General features: G+C 46.4%; 1 protein-coding gene across 3 annotated transcripts in view; it reads left to right on the top strand.

The window, feature by feature from the left end:
• The window catches only part of GBF1 (golgi brefeldin A resistant guanine nucleotide exchange factor 1), a 108,699-nt gene extending 87,664 nt beyond the window's left edge, over positions 1-21,035 (top strand). For 2 of the 3 annotated variants that reach the window (XM_082308185.1, XM_082308187.1), the window contains 23 exons: positions 200-402; positions 855-978; positions 1,257-1,382; positions 1,976-2,058; positions 4,282-4,518; positions 5,463-5,556; positions 8,462-8,638; positions 9,107-9,171; positions 9,269-9,392; positions 9,982-10,053; positions 11,440-11,534; positions 11,986-12,139; positions 12,328-12,550; positions 14,187-14,350; positions 14,661-14,907; positions 15,303-15,502; positions 16,487-16,637; positions 17,006-17,136; positions 17,499-17,600; positions 18,187-18,300; positions 18,541-18,718; positions 18,927-19,064; positions 19,406-21,035. In XM_082308185.1, coding sequence (XP_082164311.1) covers positions 200-402; positions 855-978; positions 1,257-1,382; positions 1,976-2,058; positions 4,282-4,518; positions 5,463-5,556; positions 8,462-8,638; positions 9,107-9,171; positions 9,269-9,392; positions 9,982-10,053; positions 11,440-11,534; positions 11,986-12,139; positions 12,328-12,550; positions 14,187-14,350; positions 14,661-14,907; positions 15,303-15,502; positions 16,487-16,637; positions 17,006-17,136; positions 17,499-17,600; positions 18,187-18,300; positions 18,541-18,718; positions 18,927-19,064; positions 19,406-19,692 — 3,489 coding nt within the window. In that variant the 3' untranslated portion in view covers positions 19,693-21,035. The remainder of the gene's footprint in view (positions 1-199; positions 403-854; positions 979-1,256; positions 1,383-1,975; positions 2,059-4,281; positions 4,519-5,462; positions 5,557-8,461; positions 8,639-9,106; positions 9,172-9,268; positions 9,393-9,981; positions 10,054-11,439; positions 11,535-11,985; positions 12,140-12,327; positions 12,551-14,186; positions 14,351-14,660; positions 14,908-15,302; positions 15,503-16,486; positions 16,638-17,005; positions 17,137-17,498; positions 17,601-18,186; positions 18,301-18,540; positions 18,719-18,926; positions 19,065-19,405) is intronic. The other variant, XM_082308186.1, reaches the window with a different exon arrangement.
• The last annotated feature ends 1,436 nt before the right edge of the window (positions 21,036-22,471 follow it).

The raw sequence follows: 22,471 nt of genomic DNA, 5'->3' as shown, positions 1-22,471 counted from the left end.
ATTTGATAGTGTAGTGAATCCTTGTGATGAATGCAGGTTTTCTGGCCTTGGTTAGCCTTCTTGCTGGATTACACAGTACAATAAACTTGATGATGCTGAGGTTGATCTATTTTCTACTTTGCTTTTGGTTCAACTGCCAAGAACAATTTCAAGTAAGAAATGCAGTTCAAGGTTGTAATTATCAGAATGTCTCCTTCAGCTACTGATAACCGGCACAGAGCAGTTCAACCAAAAGCCGAAGAAAGGGATACAGTTTCTGCAGGAGAAGAACCTTCTTGCTACGCCCATCAACAACAATGAGGTGGCCAGGTGGCTACGGGAAAATCCTCGCCTGGACAAAAAGATGATTGGGGAATTTGTGAGTGACCGTAAGAACATAGACTTGCTGGAAAGCTTTGTTGGGTGAGTAGCTTTCTGTGTCTCTTTAATCAGAATGGGGCGAAAGTTAAGAGTTCAGTGATTAGAAAAAGCAGTAGAATAGTAGTTCCTGGAGGCTTTGGATTTGTATCTCTTGGTTCTCTGTGCACCACCATGCCTTAATTCTATGCATCTCTGGCATATGGTAACACCTTGGATACATATAATAGTATGATACTCGAGTTTCTTTCAGTAGGACCAGTCTCTATGTATTTAATCATCTCTCTAGTCTTCACAATCACCTGTAGGGTTGTTGACTCTCTTTTTGTTGTTTTTTGCCTGTTCATGGTATATTTCTTCTCTCCTCACCCTCTCCTCTTTACTGTCTGTTATCTGTGAAATCTGGTATGCTGAAACAAACAAGATTGTAGTCAGTAAGTTTCTCCTGCCTTTCCCATCCTGTTTCAGTTTCTCAGTGCATTTAATTCTTCTTGCAGGACTTTCAGCTTTCAAGGTTTAAGGCTGGATGAAGCTTTGCGACTTTATCTAGAGGCCTTCAGATTACCAGGAGAGGCGCCCGTAATCCAGAGACTGTTGGAGGCCTTCACAGAACATTGGAGGGTGTGTACTTGGTGGGCAGAAAGCTCAAAACTGTGTTCTTTCTTGTGCATCTGCTTGCCATGGTGGACATGTCAGATCAAACTGGCAGCAGCTGGTTTTTTGTAGGAGACAGTAGTGGCACATAGATTTCCAGGTTGCTTTTTAGAAGCTGGAGCCAGAGCCTGGGGTTTTTGTTTGTCCCAGAGATGATTCAGTACCATGGGTAGGAAAATGGCTGTCTTGGGTCACTGATATCGCTGTTCCTGTAGGACTAATTTATGCATACATTTGCCTTTCAGAAATCAAATGGGTCCCCATTTGCTAATAGTGATGCCTGCTTTGCCCTGGCCTATGCAGTTATTATGCTGAACACTGACCAGCACAACCATAATGTCCGCAAGCAGAATGTCCCAATGACTCTGGAGGTGGGTGTTACCAGTGTAGGCACCTGTCTTCTCTGGTTTTGATAGCACTGTAGTACCTGTTTTTATCTCAATGGCATTCTCTTTTTTTCCCTGGCATTCATCACTCCTGTACACAATAAGCTGGTGTGCAGCACTGACGTTGAGTACAGTTGGAGAGGGGAGCTGTGGGCAAGGGGCAGTCTGAAGAAATATGAGCTTAGCAGACAACTTGCCAAGTTCATCAGGAGGCTTGTGTGTGTGTGAGCAAAGTGTATCCTAAGACATAGTAAGAATGAGAAGATTGTTGAACCGCTGTGGGCTTCTAGAGAGTTCAAGTTCCGTGAGTGTCAATGCAGTAGTACAGACCTGTCATTCTGATGTCCAGCCTCAGCTAAGCATGTGTTATGTTGTGTTTCTGTTCTTTTCTTGTGAACAGAGACAGGGGTTCCTGCACACTACTGCCACTAAGAATGGCATTTAGACTTTGAGGCTGCATGTTGAAGAACACAGGAAAATGTCCTTCTGTTCCCATGAAAAACAAGCGGAGTACTGATCCTAGCCAAGCAGTTAAAGCTGAAGATGGTAGGAATTAACATTGGTGTAACTTTTTTCAGGAGTTTCGGAAGAACCTGAAAGGTGTGAATGGAGGCAAAGACTTTGAACAAGACATATTGGAAGACATGTACCATGCCATCAAGTAAGAATCAACCTGTCATCTCCTTGTATGCAGAGAGCAAACTAGAGTTGTTTGGTCTGTGAGACCTCTGGAGAGTATGGAGAGAGACTCACTGATCATGTGCCTGTTTGCCTCAGACCAACTTTCAGCTCCATGTGGGGCTGTGGTAACAAGCCTGTCACAGTGATTGTACTGGATTTGTATCTTTGGATTCTTGCCATGGTATTTTAATCCACAGAGCTTAAGCTAAAGTTAAAAAAATGCGTTACTTCTATCAACATGCAAAAGAAAAGCTGAGCAAGACCAGCACACGTGAAATGCTGTATCTAAGAAGGCTCTGTTCTCCAGACCAGACCTTTAGACTTCTTTAGAACTTTTTATGTAGTACTAGAGATAGTATCTCATCCCCAGGACAGCACTGGTGCCCTGACATAACATGTCCAGGTCTCAGTTTTGTATGTTCTACTTTTGACCTCTTCATATGAGGCTGCTGTCTGCACCAATCTCTTCTGCCACCCCTGAAGCTCTTGGCACACTGACCAGTATTTGTGGAGAATTCCTGGTGGCTGAGGCCCTTTTGTGCACCGACAAGCTCTGTGCGGGGAGCCTTAATAACAGCTCAGAAATCTAGCCTGTCAGTAAATCCAGGCCCAGCCAATTTGAAGCTGAGAGGCTTACATCTCTGAGGAGGCAGGATGCAACTCTGACTCTCAGCTGGTTTCAATCTGCAGTGGCAGGCAGTGGCTTGGGCTGGAAGCTGGGCAGTACTATCAGGCTGACCCTCCCTTTTGAGCCTTCTCCAGGAGGGTGGGGATGCTGCCAAGTATCTAGAAATTCTTCAAGAGGTAGCTCTAGCTTTCAAATAGAGCTCTAGTTTTGATTGGCCTCTCTTCCCTGAGGGTGTTCTTAGTGTTTTGAGTAGTACCCTGAGGATATTGTCATATCTTTCAGTTATCTAGTGCCTCTATCCCAGTCTATTCCCCATTATCCTCCCTTCGCCAGATACTTCAGCTTTTTCAGTATATTCTATGGCTAAAAACATCGGTGTATCATTTCAGTATTGCTCCATTTCAGATAGATTGCCCCAGTGTCATAGTTGAGATTGAGGAACTGTTTGTTTTCTTTGTATTATTAGGGGACAAAAAAAAAAAATCAGACTGTAATCTGTAGAGAGTAGTGCATGATCTCAGCATTTCACTTTTGAGCACAATTGCATTTCCTGAGACTTTCCAAGTAAACCTATTCACTTGCCTCTGTTAATATTAATCAACTATGTGTTCTTAGAAAAAATACACTATTGACTGCAAACATATTTTCCTATATAATCTCAGTAATGATTGCTCTTGTCAAAATATGCAGGCACTTGAAACTGAGAAGAGCTTATTTCTTATGCATAAATCAAGAAGGTCTTTTGTAGTTGTTGTTAGCACATGAAAATTGCTTCTTTGGTAACTGAAGCACGTAATTTTTTGATTGTTGCAGAAAGACCTCTACTTCTCAGATTGGCTGCAATCTACTATTCGTAGACCCTTGCAGAGGGTTATCTGTTGTGCAATGTTACCCAGGTCTAGGGAGTATGTATTTAGGCTTGATATATTTTAACCTGGGATTGCAAGTACTACTTGGCATTAATCATAATTGTTTTATTCTTGTATGGCTTTAATCCAGTTAGAGTAAGGAGCTGTGGTACCCTAGTTATGAATCACCCATCATACATTTGGTTTCTTGCTTTATCTTTAATTTTGTACTACTTGGCTTTCTGATATTTGATTTTGGCATAGTATGAATATTTGCATTATTCTTATACAAAGGTACTCATGCCTACTGTTGACTGCAGTGGTATAACGATTTAATTTTTTTAATCTGGGAGTAATGAGATACGCAGAGCACTCTAACGGGGTGGGAGTTGGGATGGGAGGGTGAAGGTATGCCAATATGCTGTCCAAAATTTCCCATAATTTAACTGCAGTATGTGTTGCGTTTTGCACTTGTAGTGTTAGGTAGCTGCTTCTTCAGTACTATCCTTACACAGTTGCTGCTGGGTGCTGCTGAGAGCCACCAGACTTTATATCCAGGATACCAAAGATGGGCAGGGGAAGCAGGCAGACCTAGGAAAATAGAATGTTTCAGGAGCTGGCAAAATCACTCCACTTAGCTTTGGGACCATGTAATGAAAGGCAATGTGTAAATGTTAGGTTTGGCTCAGAATGAAAAATTCAACCTTTCTGCCTTCCTCCCTTTTAGAAATGATGAGATAGTGATGCCAGAAGAACAGACGGGCCTGGTGAAGGAAAACTATATCTGGAATGTCCTGCTACATCGTGGTGCCACTGATGAGGGAATATTTCTCCATGTGCCTCCCGGAAGCTATGACCATGATCTCTTCACCATGACATGGGGACCAACCATTGCAGCACTTTCTTATGTTTTTGACAAGAGCTTAGAAGAAACAATCATCCAGAAGGCTATCTCTGGTTTCAGGTAACTCTTGCATTCATGAAGACCCAGAAGAGTTAAAGTGTGGCCATTGTCTCCTGTTTACCTGCTAGAGACATCACAGTGAATATCAACTGTTACTTTTCCTAGTAATTGAAGAGCATTTTATTGTGACGTATGGTCCTCTAGTTTTGTTCTGTTATTTGTATTGATTCATCCCATCTTGGCCTCTCCTGGTTGCCACTCACTATTTGGCTTGACTGCTGTGTTGTAATAAATCAAAGTGCCTGCAGTATGTATTTTTAAACTCCAACCTGGTTACATTTAAAAGACCTGCTGACATAGCTGTGCTGCTTAGAAGTGAAGAAGTCACTCTTAACTTGCACAGTGATGCTGGCAAAATCCCTGTATATGAACAAAACCTCTAGTGTCTGAGGCCATAGCTGTGACTAAATGGGATGGGGGATTTTTTTGTTTGATTTGTTTTGTTTTTCCTTTTTTTCTTTCCCAGATGACCAGTATTCAAAAAAAACTTGCTATCTGTGAGAAACTGTATTGGAACGATATTGGGTCATGCTTAGATCCAGACCAAATGATGCCTTAAGCATAGTTTTAAAGCTCTGTTAATATACTGCTGTAGCCATGATCTCTTGGAAACTAGACCTTCAACACTACCGCCAATCTCAGCAACTCTCTCCTATGTCAAGACAGGAGATTAGGTATATTGGCTCAGGTGCAAGTGGTCTGTCTCTTTAGACTCGCTTCTTGAAAGTGATCCTTGCATCAGCACAGACAAATATCAGGATCTATGGATGAGGACTGAGATTACTCGAGGGATAATAGTAGACTTCTATACATCAGCATTCGTTATGAGTGGGTGGAGAGGAAGGTCTAAAATGTCAACAGAGAGGCTCTCTGATTTGCTGTCCTGTAGACAGGCTTATCTGTGCTGGCTTACTACATTATTTTCTGTTTTCTTCTTTCCCCAGGAAATGTGCAATGATTTCTGCTCACTATGGTCTTAGTGATGTGTTTGACAATCTCATAATTTCTCTGTGCAAGTTTACAGCCCTCAGCAGCGAGGTAAGTTTGCAAGGAGGGGAAAGAAGCATGGCTTTTAGTATATTGGAGCTCTCTTCCTCTGTTAAGCAGTAATATTTGCTTATTTTAGTTATCACAGTATCTGTAGATATCTGTGAGCTCCTGCCCAGAGTTTTCTGGAGGAGGCAATGAAAAGTGTGTAGTGAAGTAGGACTTCCACAGGACAGGTTCAAATATGCAAATTTCCTTCTACTCACTCACAAGTGGCAGTTCGTGCAGAGCAGAATGCCGTGATGTAGAAGTGTTTGTTCCACCTACTTGATCTGAGCAGGCTTAGATCTCCCTGTGATCAAGACAGTGATCATCCATGATCCCAAGCAAGTTTATGCATTTCAGCTATTGAATATTTAGTTATAGGGTTTATGCGATGCCAAGAGGGAGTGTTGTGTGAGCTGTTCTTCCAAAATGTAGGAGCTGTGCATCCACCCAGCATAAAGGGGTTAGAAAAAACAAATGCTTTGAATTGTCAGTTGGCGTGTGGAGTCTGGTAATAAGATTGGCTGTTAGCCCCACTTTTGGCAAGCCCTAAGGACCGTTTCTGTGGATTGTACTGTGAGAATAAATTCAAGGTACAGTGGTTGGTGTAAGCTTTTTTTTTTTCCCCCTCCCAAATCTGTGTGTGTATTACAGCATCAGCCTGATTTACCCCAAGGTGTTTGATAGACAGTGTGTGGCAGACCATGCTTTGTACTAAGGAGAAGACGACAGCAACTCCTTTAAAGGGTCAGAACTCGTAAAGAATCTCACAGCATTGCTCTGAGAACCAGTGCAAGGCCCACAGTGAGCAGAATAGAATTGCCACCCATACAAAAAAGGGAAACAAGACCATTCGAGACTGAAAGCATGGGAGTAAAAAGGCCAAGACAGGTGATTTTTTTTTTTTTAAATCCCCTTAAGGGATAGCAGAAAGGGAACAGTCCTGCAAATTAATCCAATGAATGGAGTTAAGCTGCAGGGAAATGGAATTTTTTGGACTGGGTGTTTTGTATCACTTGCATTCTGGCATTGGTAGCAGTGAAAAAGTACCAGGTTGACTATTAAAAGACAAAGAAATCCCTAGCGGTGGGGTTGTTTCAGATTCCCTCTTCCTCCACAGCTCACAACGGTAAAGATGAAATACTTGATCCTCTCCAGGCATACCAGACCTCGAGACTACCAGTAGATAACGCAAGCAGAGGAATGTCTGCCATGAAACAACTGTTTGACACAGATTTACATGGTAGAAGCAACTAGACTAAGCCCTCAGAGGCACCAGCTATTGCCAGCTGCATCCCATCTAGTTGTGAGACTAGAATCTGGAGCAGTCCGAGGTCTGTGTAAGCAAGCATGTCTTTTGGTGATGACATAGAATCAGGGACTTCTGGATTCAAAGAAGGCTGCGAGTTCTTATCTTTGGCCAGATTCCAAGTACACCAATTACTTTCTGCTGTCCTAAATTCCTGTAAGACTTGGAGATAGTAGTGGAATATGACAACTGAACAAATATTTGAGAGACAGTCTGGTGGAAGGGGAGAAGGAGGGGCTGTCTTCAGGGGCCGAGGAGGCAAAACAAAGAGCAACTGTTAGAAAGCAAGGGAAAAACATCAAAGTGTCACTTAGCTGCTAGTCACTTCCCAGGTCAGATCATCCTAGTGATCAGGCATCCTCTCCAAGCACTGCAATTGCTATGCATGGCCACTTTGGTTGAAAGAAGAGGAATGGGAAGGAACATGGAGGGGGATTAAGTGATTTAAGAAGAGCGAGTGCCCCACTTCTTGATCCACAGTTAAGACTCATACTGACTCAGTGTATAAGTAGTAGCAAAACCCCTGTGTGTTTTAATTCTGTGGTTGTGGCTTGTTGCCACAGTGCAAAACCAGGCATATTGCTGTTTGCACTCTGAGACTTCAGTGATGTGTGTATTCATGTGGTTTCCCCATAGCAACAATGGAAAAAACAAATTGGTTGTCGCATTTCTGCCAGACTTCCAGATTGGCACTTCTAATGGAGTTCACCTCTATATCAAAGACCCGTTTTGGTAATAGCTTTGTCAGCAGTCTGGCTGAAGCAAGAGCTAGTTTTTCTGAATTTCAGGTCTGAGATTGGAAGAGCCACATTCTCAATCCATCCTACCTCCTGTCTTCTCTCTCCTTTCTTGATGAAGAAATAAGTATGTTTTTTGTCCACATAAGCAAGGGAATGGCAAAGCCCATCTCTTGTCAAAAAGAACATTGCAATGAGCTTAAGTAACTGCAGAAACATGGAGTATGTTAGTGTCTGATACTAGCTCACATGGTTGCTGGGTTTTTTCTTGCTTTGGCAGCACGTACTTGGTTGGTTTAAATGACTTAGCACACTTTTTGTATTTTGAAAAGCAGTGAGTGCGTTGAACAGATTATGCGGAATTGTGATCCAGCAATTACTGGCAGAGACTGTATGTCAGGGTTCATCACTCTTACTTTGAATCTTGCTGTTAAGTAGTGGTAGGAGTAGCTTTGCTAGTCAGTAATGCTTTTGGCCACAGTTTCCTTCTCTAGCAGTAGAGCTGAGTAATTGCTGCTTCCAGAGGAGATGTAGTAGTTTTTATAGAAGGTTTTGATCCTGGAATGAGTTTCCATAGCAGAATAAATTAGTGTTAGTGAGTTTTCAGCAAGCACTTTCAAAATGTGCTGTATTGTTGTCATTCTTGGAGAGCTTATGTCTAGGTGGTTCAGTGATTCAGCTTGTATCAGGTAAGCCGTCTTGTCCTTGTTTTTGTGCGAAGTGAATATGAGCTGAGGAGTTATCCAAGCATCATACACAGAATTGTTGTCTTTCCCATAACCAGTTCTGAACAGTCTGCCCTAATTTGTGTTGAAAAGAAAACATCTCTTGCTGACTGATTGCCACCCCCTCTTCTTTCCTGCAGTCTATTGAGAACCTGCCCACTGTTTTTGGAAGTAATCCCAAGGCCCATATTGCAGCAAAGACTGTGTTTCACTTGGCCCATCGCCATGGTGACATTCTGCGGGAGGGCTGGAAAAACATCATGGAGGCCATGCTACAGCTTTTCCGAGCAGAGCTGCTGCCCAAGGCCATGGTGGAGGTAATAATAGCCGGCCCACGGGTAATTGAAGAGTAGGCAAGTGGGAAGCTGGCTTTTCACAGAAGCAGTTCAAAGAGGAGGAGAGCTCTCTTGCAAAGGCCTGGCTTTGGTAAAGTGTGTACAGAGCTGGAAAGCCTGCAAAGGGTGTAGTGTATGATTTTTTTTTTCTCATTTTACTTTTGTTGTATTTGAGAAATTCCATCATTCATTTTACTTGAACAGATTTTGAATATTGTGCAGAAGGAGGACATGCTTATAGGCATGAAGTATTAGAGCACAGCGTTGGTATTGCCAGATGGGGGTGACGCTTTACTGAAGGGATGAGGGGGTGAAGAGCTGGGGTTGACTGTCTACATATGGGCAGTTGGGTGTAGCGTTTCATCACTAAGTGAAACATTATGGGGTTGGGGAGGAAGGCTACAAAGAAGCAGACAATTGATCATATATGTGTTCTGGTGTGTCTTCCAGGTTGAAGACTTTGTGGATCCTAATGGCAAAATCTATCTGCAACGTGAGGAGACACCATCTAACCGGTGCGTGGTGTCGATAGCCCAGTCCTTTTTGTACCAAAGCTGGAGAACAGTATGATGTCTTGTTTTCTCACTGATGCTGGTATCTTCTGATTTGCAGTGGTGAATCTACAGTCCTGAGTTTTGTTAGTTGGCTCACCCTCAGTGGGACAGAGCAATCTGGTATGAGAGGACCATCTACAGAGACACAGGAGGCAAAGCGAACGTCTCTGGAATGCATAAAGGTAACATACAGGCTGTAAAAGAAACTGCTTTTGTTTGTGGTGACAGTGCTATGTGGGTAACAGGCAACAGAAGCATAAATATGCATGCTTCTAGGCAGTATTGCAGTTCCAGAGAATTTGTGAATTTTAAGAAACTACAGAGGAGCGTAGCTGCATTGACAGCTAAAGGGTCTTATGTGCTGTTATGCACAAATGTAGTAACACATGAAAACAGGAATGATTCCCCACAAGAGGCTGGGATCTGCCCTTGGCGTCACAGTCCTATAATTGAAGACAAATTAATAAATTCTCAAATGACTAGTCTTTCCAAGACATTGTTAAGGTGCATGGTGCCAACAAAATTTGAACCTGGGGGTTGAGCAGCGTGGGGACAGAGTAGTTATCTGTTAAAACCTGTCTAGTACAGATCAGGTCTGTTAAAGGTAATTGATGTTAAAGGAGCGAACTAGCTGGCAGGAGTTTTCCTCCAGGTAGTTGTGTTAAAGCCACTATCTGTATCTTTCCTGGGAACAAGCTGTGTTTCTAGAGGATCTGCTCGTATGCCTTCCCCATCCCCCAGATGCACAGTGCTCTTTTCTGTCTTTTGCAGCAATGTGATCCTGAGAAGTTGATCACAGAAAGCAAATTCCTCCAACTTGAATCCCTCCAGGAGCTCATGAAGGTGAGAGAGATAAAGGGCAAGGGATTGGACTGGTGATGGAACGAGTATGCCATGCATGATCATGGATATGTGCTGTGTACTAACCCAGCTCCTCTGTCCCCAAAGGAGGTCTTGGACCTATTTGGGATATGAAACCAGTCATTAGTTCAGCTGTTACATGTAACTTTTGTGCTGGCAGCCACAATTGCTTTAGTAGTAGATGAAGACATTAAATTGTGGAATGCATTCTAAAAGCCTTGAGGAGGTCACAGTAAGTGTTTGAAAGTATGTGTAGCTCTGTGTAGGAGCTTAAGGCTATGCTTTTTCATCTTTTCTGGAGTGCTATGTGCCTAATGAGGACATTCTAAAAGGCCACTTTAGAGGAAAGAGCTGTACAGAAATATTTGACTGCGTGCCCCTAGGTAGTATGGTACCTGGCTGCTGTGGGAGATGTAATAAGGCTGGACTCACTAGCCTTTGGGCTAGAGAAGCTCTTCTCTCTGGGGGAGGGTAGTTACTTACCTGGTTCTGGTAGTGGCTTCTCCAGGCTAGTGTGGAGTTTGAGACCACTCCAGGGTGTGGAACGAATCTGGCTGCTGCTCACCATTTCCAAAAGCAAATAGTGCAGTGCAACCCTTGCAGGGATGCTGTGTGGGCTGGCAGTGTGTGTTGCCTAATTCCACGGCTCCTTGAAGTGCAAGTGCCTTTCCCTTCAGGCTGCTGTAATTGCAATTCACTGGTTTCATCAATAGGGCACATGACCCGATGGAGACTTGTGCTAAAACAAAGGTGTATTTATCAAGGCTTGCTGCAGAGGTTCAGAAGAATAGGTATTGGGTTTCAAAATAAAGATGTTAAGTGAGTAAACCCCAAAGAACAATACTTAAAACAGCTAAAGCAGAACTTGCTGTTTGGATCACACAAAGACCACTATGTTGCTGGCCCACATGGAGACGTGGTGACTCAGTTTTTTTGTGCCCTCTCAGTTCCAGAGGAACATTTTGCTCTTATCCCTATTATGTCAGGAATTCTGCCTTCATATGCAAGCTGATGGCTTGAGAGGAATAGTTCCAGTATTTGTAGTCATTCCTAGGTATGTCTGCCTTTTCTGTGCTTCACAAATTCTTAGGAAGAAGCTGCTGTCTTTCAGAATTCCTCTCCATCTGAGAGACTCCGTCAGAGTTTAACATCTTTTAAGTTCGTATTGCATCTTGCATAATTAAAAAAATATAATTTTCCATATATTTAGGTTGATCTCTATCCAGTGCATTTTTGATAGACTATGCATGACCTCACCAGACAGTGGTGTGCAGTTTTGCCCAGACTCAAAGCATTCTGTTGGTCCTCACTTGTTGGTCCCCCAGTTTTGGGGGCTTGTGATTCACAAACATTTCCTGGCTTTTCTAGGCTCTAATCTCTGTGACTCCTGATGAGGAGACATATGATGAAGAGGATGCTGCCTTCTGTTTGGAGATGCTTCTGAGAATTGTGCTAGAGAATAGGTATGACCTTGAAATACATGCAGATTCACTGTAAATGTCCCTGCTTTACTGCAGCTGCTGCCTGGGTCCAGGGAATGAGTTCCTTATGTGCTTGATTTGCCAGCTGAAGCAGCATGTGGCTGTAATTTCAGGGCTTAGCAATTCTGCTCTAGCATGTGCAAACAGAGGGGCTATTCGCCCATGAATTATTGCTTGATATACTGAGATCTGGAGAACATAAACTAAACTCTGGAGGGAGAATTATCCCATCTGATTGCTTTGCAAGTAATGAAGTAAATAAGAAATTTGACGGCTTTGTTGTTTCTATGTGTCTGTCCTTATATCTCCCGGCTGGAGTTTTTCATTGAAATGAAGAAATACCGGGTTGTCTGGAGTTCTGGGAGGGGTAGCTGGATCCTGCTTGTCTCATCTCCTTTCATCCTACCCTTTCCCTCCTCCTTGTTGTGGCTAGGGACCGTGTGACCTGTGTCTGGCAAACTGTCCGAGACCACCTCTATCATCTCTGTGTCCATGCGATGGAGTTCTGCTTCTTGGTGGAGAGGGCAGTGGTGGGGCTGCTGAGACTGGCAATTCGGCTCCTTCGTCGGGAAGAAATCAGTGCACAGGTAAGGGATTTTTGAAAGTCAGTTACTGAGGTTTTGTGGCTACACCTGGCAACACAATTTAACCTGTCTGTACTGCAGGTAACAACAAACAGCAGTTGTAAGTAGCTCTAAGTAAATGAAGGGGGACTTTGCTGGAGAATGGAGTGTAAATAATAGGGTCTGTTATTCTTCTCTCCTTCTCTGGCCAGGTTCTCCTCTCATTACGTATCCTGCTCATGATGAAGCCAAATGTGCTGTCCAGAGTTAGCCATGAGGTTGCCTACGGCCTCCATGAACTCCTGAAGACCAATGCTGCCAACATTCACTCCGGGGATGACTGGTACACGCTCTTCACCCTCCTGGAGTGTATTGGGTCTGGGGTGAAGCCGCCTGCAGCCCTGCAGGTTACAGCAAGGGCAGATAACGACACAGGTAAGACAGGCCAGCTTTTGCTAGGAAATCTGATGCCTGCCTGCCAGATAAGCAGCTGCTTCCTCAAGCTTTTCAATTAGCAAAGGGGATTGCAAGAAAACAAAGCTGATATTAAACTACATTAGCAAGATTAAAGACCAGCACCTGCTGTTCACTCCTACCCCATGGTCTGTCCCTGTCTCTACTCTGCCATCTCTTCCTACTCAGTGAGCAGCAGTCCAGGTGCTAGTCCCTGGGGGAGCAGTGGGAGGAAAACTGATCAGTTGTAGCAGCTGTAGAAGGTTTTTGCTCTACCCAAGGAGCATTTTCTGCTGGTTGTGGTCTGGTGCCTTGGGTAGTATAGCCTTTATGTCTCATCTGGGTGTGTAATGTAAACCCAGCTGTTGTTCCTGTCATACTTGCTTCTTTTGTGGGACTGACTCCTTTCTGTCCCCATTTCAAGGATCTTGTAAAGGGAGTTGTTCTTTAAAATTCTATTTCCAAATCCATTTGTGTTCAGAGTGCCTGAACCATTCCCACAAGACCAGCCCACTATTTCCCACTTCTCTTAACTGTGTTAGAAAGACAGTCTTTTCAGCAAACTGTTCCTGTTTTGCTTTAGCCAGCTGGCAATGTATTTGAGGCTGACAGCTTCAGACTTTTAAAGCAAACAGCAAGAAAAGGCTTTTCCAGAAGCCTTTGTTTTCCTCTTTGCTTTTCTAGAACTTCCTTGCTAGGTCCTGATGCTTTGTGCTAGACAGATGGAAGAAATCTGATTTTGCAAAACCCTTACGGCCTTTGCTTTCTGGGCTAATGCTGGGCTGCCTTCTCCCATCTTCCCCCTGCCCCACACTTCTGTCTTTGCTGATTGAGCAAACTGCTTGACTGTGGCACCTTGCATATCAGAACTAGTTCTCTTTACCTCCTGAAAATGTTTGGTGCACTGTGTTCACAGCAAGTCTGTCTCTCTGCTAGTGAGTTTCTAGATAGTGTTGAATGATGGGGAGAATGAATTTTTGCTTCTAAATAACATTATATCAATGGCTTAAATTTGGCTTTTGCAAAGATTTCTGTGCTTGGGACATGTGAAATTTAAGGTTATCCTAAAGGTCAGGGAGGGTAGATCTGACAGGTGTAGAACATGCTAATGTAGATTGCTGTTCATGAGAAAGACTTTACCAGTATTAGTGTGGAGCTGAGTGACCCCAGAGGCCCTACGTGAGTCATGTTATGCTTTTTGCGTTGTCTTGGCTGAACCTAGCACCTCCAGTAGTTCTTAAAGTGTGTGGTACATCTGATTCTTCCCTCAGGGTCAAAGCATTGGACTTCCTGCCGTTTTTAAATCCACGGTCAGGCTGACAAGTGACATAGCAGAGGAGGGAAAGCCCCTTCCCTCTGAAGGGGAAAGCCAAATATACCTACAGGGGAGAAACAGCGTCAAAGATCTGTGTTTCCTGCTGTCTCCTGTGCATGCTCCTGTCATAGCTGTTCCTCATCTCACAGGAGGAGGGGCCTGGCCCAGCTTCTTCCAGGGCACACTGGTTGTTTCTAGCTGATGCTGATATGACTGATCTGGATTGCTTCTCCCTTATCCACAGCTACTCTTCGAAGTTCTTGATTTGGCTTTGATCTAAACCTCATACCTTTTGTCTTGAAGGTGCTCAGTCAGACAGCGAAGTCTCCTCTTCCTATCATCCAAGTGACATGAGCCTGGACCGTGGCTACACCTCTGATTCGGAGGTATACACAGACCACGGGAAGCCAGGCAAGATGCATCGCTCGGTGACAGATGTGGATGTCATGAACAGTGGCTGGCTAGTGGTGAGTAGCCAATGGGCTTCTGGTGTCTGAAGAAGACTACTCCTAGCATGGTTGTGGACAGAGGGTGCGGTAGGGAGAGAAAGAATAAGACAGTAGAAAAGAGAGCTAAGGTGAGCTGACAATGTAAAGGGAGGATGGGGAGGAGATGCAGATGGAAAGGAGAAAGCTTGGAGGCAAACGAGGAAGAAAGGGAAATGAATCCTACAGAAACATCACCTGTTGGCTTCAGAAGAAAAGCCCTTTTAGCGTGTGCATGAGGTGCTGCTTGTTATGCTACCCTCTCCTGCTACTCTCTTGCTGTGCCCTACAGGTGGGGAAAGATGACATCGACACCTCCAGATCCACTGCTGGGCTCAGCAGGCTGGGGCCATCTCCTCTTGTCAACCAGTACAGCCTGACTGTGGGGTTGGATTTGGGCCCACATGACACAAAGTCTCTCATGAAGTGCGTAGAGTCCCTGTCCTTCATCGTGCGAGATGCTGCCCACGTTACACCTGAGAACTTCGAGCTCTGTGTCAAAACCATCCGCATCTTTGTGGAGGCGAGCTTGAATGGGGGTAAGATAGCCCTTGGTTTGGCAATCAGGATTGGGCTTGGGGTGGCCAGTCAGCAAGAAGTGTGAAGTATACGGTCAAGGAATGAGTCCCCAGCCCCCAGAAAATGGTCTGCTGTGAGAAATGTGTCCTGGCTCCTGCTGGTAGCAGGGACCTTATTCTTATCCCTCTCTCTGGGATGGAGAGGAGGCCTGAAGCTGATGTGGAGCTAGCAGTATCAGCTGTTGCTGAAGGCTGTTCCTGAGGGGTGCTGGGTACCTCTTCATGCGGGTAGTTGTCATTTCACCGGACAGGGCCCTCCACTGGGGATATCGAAAGGTGGCTGCTGTGTGTGTTGAAAGGCAGAAAGTTTTGTGGTGGAGCGTGTATATGGTATGTTGCTGCCTTTCACTTTCTAGGCTACAAGTCCCAGGAGAAGAGGGGGAAGAGCCACAGGTATGACAGTAAATCCAGTCGGTTAAAAAAAAAGCCAAAGGAGAGCTCCACACGGCGATCACGGGTCTTGAGCCAGCACCAGGCTCACACACACAGTGATGAGGACGAGGATGAGAGCATCCCTGCCAGTTACCACACTGTGTCTTTACAGGTTAGTCAGGACGTAAGTATAGCAAGGATTTCCTCCTCTCCTTTCCCACACACAGGGCCTTGCTAGGGAGTCACTGGGATTCTTCATGGGGTGAGGGAGGGCTGCATCGTGGCTTAGTGCACACTGGATGGCAGAGGGTGGCTGTGGTGGCACTGTGTGGTTCTGCAGTGAAAGAGGAAGGCTGCAATTTGGACAGGCAAAAGCTGAATAGCAGCGGAGAGAGAGGTCCTCTGAAAAGTGAGGAGGGTGGGGTCTGGAGCCGTGAGTCACTATAGTAGGTAAGATGGATGTGGATCAAGGGCATTTGGAGGCATGAGGTTCATTTACAATTAGTGGGGAGCCTGATGGGGCATCTGAGCTTGTGGAGAGGGGAAAGCCCTGTGGGATGAGGCACTGGGATTTCAAGTACAGAGGACTGGGATGAGGGAGTCATTTCTCTCTCTAGCTAATGCTTCAAAGGTATGAAAGCACAGGCCTGCTGACTGCCAGGCTGTTGGGCCTCACTTCAGTGGTAAAGTGACTAAAATGCTGTCATTTTCCCATATGGAGCTGTTCTGAGGGAGCTTTGCTTGGGCTTCATGCTTTTTTTGTTTGTTTTGTTTTGTTTTTAAAAAAAAAAAAAGTTGCAGAGAGTTGTCCCTGGACAGCATAGCTGAATCCCTGGGTTTCTCCCTCTGCCTGGGAGAGTCAATGCTGTGTGCCAGGAAAGGCTCCATTCTTTCTCCTGGCACGATTGGGATGCTGTTCCTTGAAGATGGGATTGACATGGCTACTGAACTGACACAAATCTTGAAGATGCCTGGCACTTGACCACTTAGGGAGAGCACAGACAGCTGGGCCTGACACCAACTTCATAGCTATACATGGTTATGTACATACTACTCGCAGCTTGAGTAGCTGTGAGCCTTTTAGCATTGGTTTGGGGAAGAGCAGAGACCAGGATTGCATCAAAAATTTAAGTCCTGTGTGTTGCTTAATGTGATGCTTGGCTTGCAGCTCCTGGACCTCATGCACACCTTGCACACACGAGCGGCCACCATCTACAGCTCCTGGGCAGAGGAGCAACGCCATCTAGAGACAGCAGGGAGGAAAATCGAAGCAGATTCCCGAACACTGTGGTCCAACTGCTGGTGTCCTTTGCTACAGGGTAAAGCCATCCCCTTGTGATAAGAGTGAGCAGAGACACTTCCAAAATAATGGCAGCACTCAGGAAAGCTTCGGAGCCAAGAACTAACCGGAGAAAGCAGGTGGAGGTTGTTTTTAGGGTCTGCTGTAATTGAAAAAGAACTTGGATCAGATCCAGAAAGGTATCTTTAGCATGAGTTAGCTGCCAGCTTGATTCTGGACCCGACAGTAGATTCCCAGTCTGTGGCCTGGAACAAGTATAATCCTTTTTTTTTTTTTTTTTTTTTCCCCAGAGAGTGTTTGATTTTCATTAGACTTTTCACCCTAGACTAGGGAAGCAGGGATGTGACACTTCATCTGTGGGCTTTTCCCTGAATCCCTCTCTTGCAGGTATTGCTTGGCTGTGCTGTGATGCCCGACGCCAGGTACGGATGCAGGCACTCACTTACTTGCAGCGGGCCCTCCTGGTACATGACCTGCAGGCCCTGGATGCCCTGGAATGGGAGTCCTGCTTCAACAAGGTAACCTCCTGGCCGGGCTGGGCATGTAGGCATGACAGCATTGTCATGAAGACCAAAGCTGTGTGCAGGAGTGGCAGAATGGTGTCCTACTTTAGCACCACCTTCTTGAGCAGCTTGTTCACCACAACAGACAAGGGGTTCCCTACTCTGATCCTGTGAAAAGTTCCTCTCTGCTTAGACTTTTGACAGAGCCTCTTGGAGTATTGAAGTGAATCCACTCATTTCCACTTCCCATTACTTCTCCCATGCTCTCTGCCTAGAAGCCACCAGTCCCAAGAGTCAGCTCCTTCCTGTAAGGCTGTCTATGCAAATCTCATCAGTCATTTTTCAGCTCTGAAATATCAATGTGTCTGATCCAACAGGTGCTGTTCCCTCTGCTAACCAAGCTACTTGAGAACATCAGCCCAGCTGATGTTGGTGGGATGGAAGAAACTAGGATGAGAGCCTCAACACTGCTCTCCAAGGTGAGCGTGCTTCTGCTGTGTGGAAGCTCAGGGGAAACCATGTGCCTCAAGAAAACCAAACTGTTTGCTGTATTAGCTTCTCAGCATCTCTGATCTGGATAGATGTCAGTTTGCTAGTTTGTCTTCAGTGCCGGGCTTCTCCACCACCTTCTGCTGTTGGGACATGCCTTCTTTCCAGAACTGTCTCCATGATCATGGCCTTCGGCAAAGTTGTCAGGAAGGAGTTTGTGACTTTATGAAGAATGGAGAGAGAAGTATTTCACCTGACATTAGTTGAAGACAGTCTGTTCTAGTGGTGAAATGATGCATGTCACAAGCTAATAGTACTGACCTAAGGCAGAGAGTCTGGAAGGGCTGGAAGACATGGTTGTGCAGACTGCAGTGGCCTCATGCAAAGAAGACAAGATCCAGTCCTCTACACATGCAGCTCAGAAGAGCGGAGGCCTCTGGCATCCTCAGGCTGGGCCTGTGCATGCTCCTAGCCTGCCACAAGGAGGGGGAATTCCAGATTTGCAAGACTGGCTTGTCAAGCTATGAGCAGCAGCCCTCATACTACTTGTTGACAGTAGTTGTGTGTTTTTTCTAGGTGTTCCTACAGCACCTCTCCCCGCTGCTCTCACTGACCACCTTTGCTGCCCTGTGGCTGACAATCCTGGACTTTATGGACAAATACATGCATGCTGGCTCCAGTGACTTACTGGTAAGGTGCTGAAAGTGATGCTGCAGTGCTTTGAACAACCATTCATCGGTTTTAACCTTCTTAAACTTGAAAGGTGTTTTGGTTTGGGTTTTTTTTAACCTTTTAATCCTTCCAAAACCATTTCGTTCCATGGTCTCTCCCCTTGGCCTCTGTTTCCAAGGCAGCCTGTCAGCTGTTTTGCGCTTTTGTTCATTGCTATATGTCCATTCTCTGTGTACTGAGGAATGTCTCTGATTACAGCTGGAGGCCATCCCAGAGTCTCTGAAGAATATGCTGCTTGTAATGGATACAGCTGGGATATTCCACAGTGCTGACTCACGGACGGGATACTCAGATCTCTGGGAGATCACCTGGGAGCGGATTGACTGTTTCTTACCTAGGCTGCGGGATGAGCTTTTCAAACAGACAGTCATCCAAGGTATGAGGGGCTGATAAACCTTAAGAAAACAGGTCTTGGACCCAGTGCTTGCACCTTGTCCGGTACCCAGCTGCCATAGTGCCTGGATGCTGATGAAATGATAGTTGCAGGAGGCTGTGGGAGCTTGGCACAAGGAGGGAAAACTGAGGGTGGGCAAAAGGAGTGAGCAAACTGGTGTGTGGGCTCACTGCTTGTTTTATTTTCCTAGATCCTGTCCCCAGCATACCAATGGAGCAGCAGCATCAGAAATCAATAGTGTCTGCCCTGCCCCCTTCTCCTGTGGGGGATGTAAGACCAGCCACCCACCTGGCTCCTTTGGAGAAGCCCTGTGAGCTTGGTGCCAGTGGTGAGTCTGGTTTTCTTCTTTCTGGAACCACCGTCCCAGCGTGGATCTGCTTTTCCTTGGTTTAGCGTGATCTACAGTGCTTAGGCCTCTGGTGTTGTGGAACTGTTGTGCTTCCAAATGGATAGGTTGTGGACTTCTTGCTGAGGATATTGGGGTGGGCAGAGGTTGGGGCAGAATGCCTGTGATTGGCACCTGCTCCTCAGGGCCTTGTATGAAGGTATATGGAAGGTGCAAGTCTGAAAAGGCCCCTGAGTTGATCTTCAGCCCTGCTTAGCTTTGAGCTGAAAGGTGACTTTGTCAGGGCCTGTGTAAGGATGTATTTTGTCTCTTCCTTTTTCCAGAGTCTGAGAGAGCCACTGCACCTGCCTCACCCACCATCAGCACCTCTGCCTCTCCTTCTTTCCCAGCATCAGCTCCAACAAAGACAAGCCCCGTTACAGACATACCTCCTACGACAGCGCAGCCACCACTCATCCTGCAGCCTCTTGCCTCCCCCCTGCAGGTTGGGGTGCCACCTATGACTCTTCCAATCATTCTCAACCCAGCCCTTATTGAAGCCACCTCTCCTGTTCCCCTCTTAGCTACTCCACGGCCCACTGACCCCATGACAACCTCTGAAGTCAATTAGTTTGAAAGTGTCTGAGAACTGTCTGCTGAGGAAGCTCTGTGGGTGGAGGATGCTGGCCAAATGTTCTCTGGTAGCGGGCATGTTTGTTTTAGAAGATGATGCTAACCTGAGCAGAAGGGCTGCTGCCACAATCCCCCTGGAGCACATCCCATGCTGCTCTCTTGTGGCAACCACCTAGAAATCCACCTAGAAATTCCTGTCTTCTTGGAGGGGTGCCCGGTTCCACTGACCAGTCTCCTTCCTGCCTTCACAATCTCAGGGGCTAGGCAATGCCTGCACCCAGCAGCCTGGGACCAAGCTGCCACCAGTTCATCTGGTGAAGAGGGAAAACTCTTTGATGTCACACCAGAGAGGGGCTGCAGTACACTACTGCCTCTCAAATTATTCAGTCCAGTCCCTGGACAATTCCCCAGCCATTCCCTAGCTTTCCTGCCCATGCTTCTGGTCGCACTGCTTTGTTTGGGCTCTGGGCATGCCTGGGTTCAGCAGGTTGAGAATTTTGTGTAGAAATGTGGTTGCTTACAGTGCAGCTCCCAGCTTGCTACATAGGGTTTGTCTGCTGTAGCCACATGCTTTCCTTCTGCAACATGGATCACAGCAGTCCCCACGCCAGATCGGGAGTAGGCAGCCGTCTGGTAGGGGCAGCACTGCTTTCCTCCCTCCTTCTGTAAATGTAATCAGGCTTTCTGGTGGGAGAGGGCAAATTCAGAAGGCTCTGCCTAGTTGAGCAGACAAGAAGGAAATGCAGAGTCCCGTGAGCTGATTGCAGAGCACCATGGCCATCTCTCAAACAGTGCTTGGGGAGCCACTCCCCCGGGGTGCACGGCAGTGCTGCATTGTCCACCACTCACTACATTGGCCTCTTGGTGTCCAGCCCCATTCCTTAGGAGAACATCCTCTTCAGCTAGAGAAGATGTGGGGATCTGTGGCACCTGCTGACAGATGCCCAGCAAGTCTGCTGTGCTTTCTCTTGGAAGCTCTGCAGAGATTGCACCCTTCTGCATCTTCTAGTCGTTGGGAGCCCACCTTCTTCTCCACCTAGAACACCCCTGCACCTGAGGCCCTGGTAGTCGTTCTTGTGCTTCTGCCTTGCAGCAAGGATGTCCCACTCTTCCACCCCCTCATGCCCAGAGCAGAGCTGGCTGCCTGGCAAGCGCTGCATCTCCGTTCTTCCTCCTCTCTCGATTAGTTGGCTAAATTCTCAATAATACCAATCTCTGAAATCCCACTGGTGACTGGGAGGGGCATGGGCATGACTCCAACCCAGTGTATACTGTACTGAGAGGAACCTATGGTTGGGGTGGGAGTACAGCCAGTGTACATATAGAGTAAATGGCTACAAATCCAATGGACTTTTTACAGTGTAATAAATATATCCTGTAAATGAATGCTCCAGTGTTGCACTCCTTTTCTGTCGTGGTTCTGCAGCTCAGAGCTTTGGGAAGAGTGGAGTTTAGTTGTCAAGGTGCTGTGCCCGGCTACTAGCCCCCTGGCTCCATCTACAAGGGTCCTCCAACAGAGTGCTCTGTCTGCAGGGAGCACAGAGGGACTTGCCCTAACAAATGGTCAGCTCATGAATCATAGAATCATAGAATCGTTAAGGTTGGAAAAGACCCTTAAGATCATCGAGTCCAACTGTTAACCTGTCACTGCCAAGTCCATCACTAAACCATGTCCTCAAGCACCACGTCTACCCATCTTTTAAATACCTCCAGGGATGGAGACTCAACCACTTCCCTGGGCAGCCTGTTCCAGTGCCTGACCACCCTTTCGGTGAAGAAGTTTCTCCTAATATCCAACCTAAACCTCCCCTGGCGCAGCTTGAGGCCATTTCCTCTCGTCCTATCCCTTGTTACTAGGGAGAAGAGACCGACCCCCACCTCGCTACAACCTCCTTTCAGGTAGTTGTAGAGAGCGATAAGGTCTCCCTTGAGCCTCCTTTTCTCCGGACTAAACAACCCCAGCTCCCTCCCTCAGCCACTCCTCATAAGACTTGTGCTCTAGACCCTTCACCAACTTCGTTGCCCTCCTCTGGACACGCTCCAGCACCTCGATGTCCTCCTTGTAGTGAGGGGCCCAAAACTGAACACAGTACTCGAGGTGCGGCCTCACCAGTGCCGAGTACAGGGGCACTATCACTGCCCTGGTCCTGCTGGCCACACTATTCTTGATACAGGCCAGGATGCCATTGGCCCTCTTGGCCACCTGAGCACGCTGCTGGCTCATGTTCAGGTGGCTGTCAACCAACACCCCCAGGTCCTTTTCTGCCAGGCAGCTCTCCAGCCACTCCTCCCTTAGCCTGTAGCATTGCATGGGGTTATTGTGACTGAAGTGCACAACCCGGCACTGAGCCCTGTTGAATCTCATACAGTTGGCCCCGGCCCAACGATCCAGCCTGTCCAGATCCCTCTGTAGGGCCTTCCTACCCTCCAGCAGATCGACATTTCCACCCAAGGGGGTGGAGTGGAGGTTGGCCATCAAGGGGCTAAGCAGAAATGGTTCCTATCGTGGGCTAAGCAGAAATGGTTCCTATCGTGGGCAAAGCAGAGCTGTAACGGCTAGATTGTTCTTCCTTCTGGCAAGAAGTGTCTGCTGTAAAGTTTCTGGTGTTATGTTCATGTGTGCTCATGTACCATCAGGACTGAGGACAGAGACTAGGGCTGAGGAGCAGGTGCCCTGCGGCATCTCAGCACGCAGCCAGAACACAGACCTCAGTGACAACCTGGCTGACTTTGGAGAAAGGAGCATTTTCTGTCTGATGAAGAAGAAATCCTCGTTT

This window comes from Platalea leucorodia (genome assembly GCF_965183815.1).
Source record: "Platalea leucorodia genome assembly, chromosome: 4".
NCBI classification, from domain to species: Eukaryota; Metazoa; Chordata; class Aves; order Pelecaniformes; family Threskiornithidae; genus Platalea; species Platalea leucorodia.
The sequence above is the reverse complement of the archived record's forward strand: the minus strand, read 5'-3'. Positions and strand labels throughout refer to the sequence as shown.